At 46.5% G+C, this 5,113-nt stretch overlaps 1 protein-coding gene across 1 annotated transcript; it reads right to left on the reverse strand.

The window, feature by feature from the left end:
• Positions 1-964: 964 nt before the first annotated feature.
• On the reverse strand, positions 965-4,612 carry gmeb1 (glucocorticoid modulatory element binding protein 1; the record flags this gene model as incomplete). The annotated part of the gene is made up of 9 exons (XM_080530623.1): positions 965-1,827; positions 2,001-2,138; positions 2,430-2,567; positions 2,692-2,829; positions 3,124-3,272; positions 3,462-3,565; positions 3,855-3,973; positions 4,178-4,239; positions 4,491-4,612. The coding sequence occupies 9 exons, from the start codon at positions 4,610-4,612 to the stop codon at positions 965-967; spliced, it is 1,833 nt and encodes a 610-aa protein (XP_080386749.1).
• Positions 4,613-5,113: the final 501 nt, after the last annotated feature.

Consider the following 5,113-nt stretch of genomic DNA (forward strand, 5'->3'; position numbering starts at 1 on the left):
AGTTTAGCCAAGCAGCATAAACAACATGGCCACTCTGATCCAACGAACATTAATTCATCTATGTCCTATTATTTACATACTTAGAAATCAGACAAGATAAGGTCCATCACTGCCAAACTTGGCAAATATGTCTCACACTCTCAGGACCAAACATGTACCGGTAGTCATTTTCTGATCTGACACATTGTGGCGCTATAACAAGCACAGATCTCTTGATCTGGTTGACTTAGTCATGACATTTGGCACAGATGATCAGGGGTCCGCATCACCGTGAGCATTTCTCAGACTTTTCAAAATGACAAGAAACAATAACATGTTTATATCAGTCTTTCTGTGTACACACACGTATACGTTGGTAACCTGTAAAATATGCAGTGCCATATTGTGCTATAGTTGGTTGCAGCTCTATTTTCTTTTATGAATGTTTATTTTTGTGTCTGTAGGGAGCAGACGTTATTGTTTTGAATCCCTAGCTCTATACACAGTGCAAAAGGGTAACACATCTCAGACTCATCACTAAACAGAGCTATTAATCAAGACACAGAAGCACTAGAAGGCCAGCGCGTGAAGCCTACTCAGAAGTATCGGCAGCCCGTCAGCGTTAGTGTGGTATCTATTTACCACTTAGATCTGATGGCTGATGTGGACTCATGTATAGCATTACTACCAGCAAACTGTGCTGGGTTCTGTTTCCTTGGAGCTCCTACTTAATAGTGCATTTTGGTGTGTTAAAGTTTGTTCATACAAATGTGTTACAAAAAAACGTAAGATACTGTGCCTGGCTGTAATGTCATTTTGTTTTCCTAAAAACGAACCGATGGAACAATGGAAATAACAGACTGCAGCTTCTCTGACTAAGGTGAGGTCTTTGGCAACCCTTTATGCATTCCACACTGTATCGCGTGTATGAGGCTGCCAGTCTGCTCCGTCCGTGTGTCTGTAGTCCGTTGTCTCTGCAGACCTCTCATTTGGCCTGGTCTTCATCTCTCGTCCCCTCCTCTATCACCACTATCCTTATGCCAGACAACTGTCCGTTGGCGTCCAGATGAAGTGCCTGGACCCCCTCAGACCCTCCCTGGGCCTCCCCTGATTCTCCCTGCACCACCATCTGCTCCCCCTCTGTGACCATGGCCATGTCCATCCCCCCCTGGACAACCATGGCAGCCCCCTCTCCACCCGCCTCCTCCTCCGCCAGCTGCAGTTCCATCACTCCCATTGCCTGGTCTCCAGGCGCAGGGTCGATCTCAATGACCGTGGTCTGTGCTTGGCTCTCGTCCTCCACCATCCCCTCCTGCAGCAACATCCTCCCATCCACCACCTCCCCCTCCATGGGCACTGCCAGTCCCTCCATGCCAGTGGCCTGCTGGGTCAGTTGGATCAGCTCCACAGGGCTCATCATGGTGCCCAGCCTGTTAGGCTCCTGCATGTTGGCTGTACCTACCAGTGTCAGCCCGGAGGACGGGTGGAGGGTGAAGGTGTCTTGTGTCTTGCCGTCGGCACCCACCATGGTGGTGGTGTAGCGGGTGAAGAACTGGGAGCCGGCGGGTAGCAGGGTGACCATGTTGGATGGCTGGCCCAGGCTGAAGGACTGGCCCATAGAGGAGATGTTGATGGGGGAGAGGACGGTGAACTGCTGGGGTTGCAGCGTCGCTGGCTGGGCCACCGTGGAGGTGAGAAGTGCTGTGGACGCAGGTCGCTGAAGGCGAGGTCGTTTGGTCTGACGCTTGGTTGCTGTTTGTTTGTTGCTGTTGTTTATGGGTGGTGGGTTGCAGAGCAGAGCTCGAGCTATCTGCTGTTTCCTCTGCTCCTCCAGCTGATACTCCAGACCTGTGGAGATTGAAGAATTACATCCAAATCATGTGAGGCCATATCTGACTTTGCTATTGAATGTAGACTTGCCTTTTATGTTTCTAGAAAAATAATTTAAAGTAGATAAAAAATAAAAAATATCAATCGCCCTTCTTATATCAAACCCTGTGTGTGTGTGTGTCTCTACTCACTGTTGAGGGTGTTGAGGACATGCTCCTGGCTGGGGTCTGTTTGTTGCCGCCGGTCGTCCAGAATAGTCTTCACTGAGTCCAGTAGGCCGAACACCTGAGCAAGGTTACTGAGCACCGCCACCTCTACCAGACAGGAATCTGAAGCGGCAAAAGGTCATCAGATGGTCACTCAATCAGTCAGCAACAATAAAGAACTTGAGCTTTTTAGGATTCATAACCTTTTCCTGCACAACATTCAAATCAAGACTCGAGTTAAAATGCATGAAGATTCATGAGTATATCTCGTATGGTCCTTTTCTTCCTTCATGTTCTATCTTCATCTACAGTGACACCAACATTCCCTATTTGTGACACCATATGCTCCTAAAGATGACCTGTACCCTCTATCCTGTGTCCTATATCCTTAGCCTGTGTAAGTACGGTATCTACCGGCATCCTGAACCGCAGCCTGTTCACTGCGAAGCTGCACTCCTCTCAGCATCTCCAGCAGTTCAGTACGAATGTTGGTCACCACTTCCCCCATAAGGCCCACGTCAGCGATGCCCTTCCAGAAATTCAGCGTCTCCTCTAGAACAGCACAAAAGACACAGCAGAGGGGGAGTCTCTCAGTTATGGTTGTGTGAGAGGGGAGTAGCCGCAGTTTGGGGTGTAATTAGAGTAAATAGGAGTGCAATCTCACTGAGGAACCCACCAGAGATTTCAATGGTTTCTTTTTTGTCAGTTGTCTCCAAAGCCCCAGACGCTAAGCTCCAGTCAACTGTGCCAGTCAGAACCTCTGACCTGTCTTCTGCCACGATAACCTGACTACCGTTCCCCATGATGACCTGTGCTGCATTTTCCAGAGGGGAGAGAGAGGCATGCTTACGGACAATAGTTACAGTAGATAATACACTCTTAGTTACATCAACAGATACATGTAAAATGTTAATGTTAAATTAATATATGCGTATCAGTGGAGGCTGCTGGAGGTTGAAATTGGACTACAGGCTCATTGTAATACATGGATTGGAATGATAAATGGTATCAAAAACACGTTTGTGTATGTCACAGCATATGTTGTTCAGTATTTTCCAGTTAAAGGAGAACCTGTTCAATTGCACAGACAGATAGCGGCTGGTCTCACCTTGAGAGGAGGTGGGTGTGGCCAGCCCTGTCCCGTCAGGCGGGAAGCGTGTGTTGCTGATCAGAAGGTCAAACTTGGTGCTGCGACATGTGTTCGTGCACAGGGTGCTATGCTGATAGAAGTCAAGCTGCCCTGAGTCCATCATTTTTCTAAAGTATACAGATTATACGAGTCAAGAGTGAGGAAAGAGAGACGGGCAGAGAGAAGATATTTGGCATTAAGATAGCGTTAAGGACCCCCTTACCCTCAGCCTCCTTAAATCCCTAACCCCCACCCCCCTATACCCTCTCCCACCACAACCACCACCCTGCCCCACCCACCCGCAGTTTACTCCTCACCTGATCATGACTCCACCCATTCGAATGGCTCTCTTCCAGTCCTTCAGTGTGGCTTTTCCAGACATGTGCACAAACTGCTTGGGGCTGATCAGCTGGTCGTCATACTAACAAGGATAAACACATTATAGGAGGAGCATTATAGGGAGCCATTTTTGCTTCTCCTGTTGTAGTTTTTTTGCCTCATCATAAAAAATTGTAACAGCAAAGATACAACAGGACCAAGATTCCCCTGATGGTAAACTATGACACTCCTCAGTCCTCACAAATTCACTCAGATTTCTAAAATGGATAAGAGTAAAAGGCATGGTGAGCTATCCTTTTATTGTGCACTAGAAATAGTTTTAAATTGTTCAAATGTTTGATTTATGTAAACCATGCAATGCCATTACAAACCTTCACACATTTGACGTTAATTCCAGGGCATACAAATTTCTTGAAAAGTAGCAACGCTTTGCTTTCTCCACATGTGATTGGATAGCCAAACTCCACCTCCTCTCCTTCAGCTGTGGCTTCTACTCAATGAACACACACACACACACACACACACACACACACACACACACACACACACAGATGAGAAAAATTAAGATTGTAGGTAATGACTGTAATATGACAATGTGAAACAGGAGAGTGCTTGCTGATGAAATGAAAAGGATCACAAAGAAAAGGATCTTCTTATGGGATAGGCTTGAGTGCTTCATCATAACATAGCTTACCCAGATGGTGTGCTTCAACAGTCATAACAGCTGTGTCCGTCTCCTCTGACTCATCCTCAATTCTGTGAAGGAAAGTAGGTTCTATTTTTTTGTTTTAACTTTTAGACCTATCTAACCTCTTCAATATAGTGCTTTACAGAGCTGCACTATCAATCGCTGTATGACTCTCCAATGTCAGATGGTACTATGAACAGAAAGCACAATATACAGGAATCGTTGCATATTATAAATGGCATGGCTCTGTGATACATTCACTGATACCCAGGGATAAATCAGTGTGTCTTGGCCTTTTTCCTATAGCCTTCGTACCTACCCTGCGGAGATAGGTTGGAGCTGAAGTATGACCTGTGTCTTATCATCAGGGTCCTCCTCTTCTTCAACAGCCTTCACCATCACCACGTCCTCCATGGACACTGTCACCTCTGTATCTGCCATCGCCCTCTCCCGGTGTACTAAAGGGGGGGAGGACAGTGAAGGAAAGTGGTTACGGGGACAAATGACAACAATTAAGATATGCCTTAGTTGAATCTATGGTCAAAGCCCACAGACAGTATTTCTATCATGTCTGCAGGCATAGCTTGGTCATCCTACTCTCTGCATTGATTCAACAAGACGTTGCCAGACTTTCACAAGCCAGAATAATGTGGATGGGGATTCACCCAGGCAATGCATAACATGCCAACTTCCATTGCCCTTCAGTTTGAACTTATTTCTGCTCTGTGTCTGTTAAATGTATTGGTTCATGGACAAATGTGGTCCTAATTGCTAATGTACTTGCTTTCCTTACTCCTGTCCTGCACGACTACTGATTTGGATGGGCTTAATAGGCCAGTAGTACATGAAGAGGACAGGCACTACTACTACTAGGCACTGGCAGGTACAGAAAACTTTCCAACTTTCACACCCCTGCACTGTGTGTGTGTTGAGAGGAATGGT

The sequence above is a fragment of the Nansenia antarctica genome (genome assembly GCF_963989245.1).
Source record: "Nansenia antarctica genome assembly, chromosome: 5".
Lineage (NCBI taxonomy): Eukaryota > Metazoa > Chordata > Actinopteri > Argentiniformes > Microstomatidae > Nansenia > Nansenia antarctica.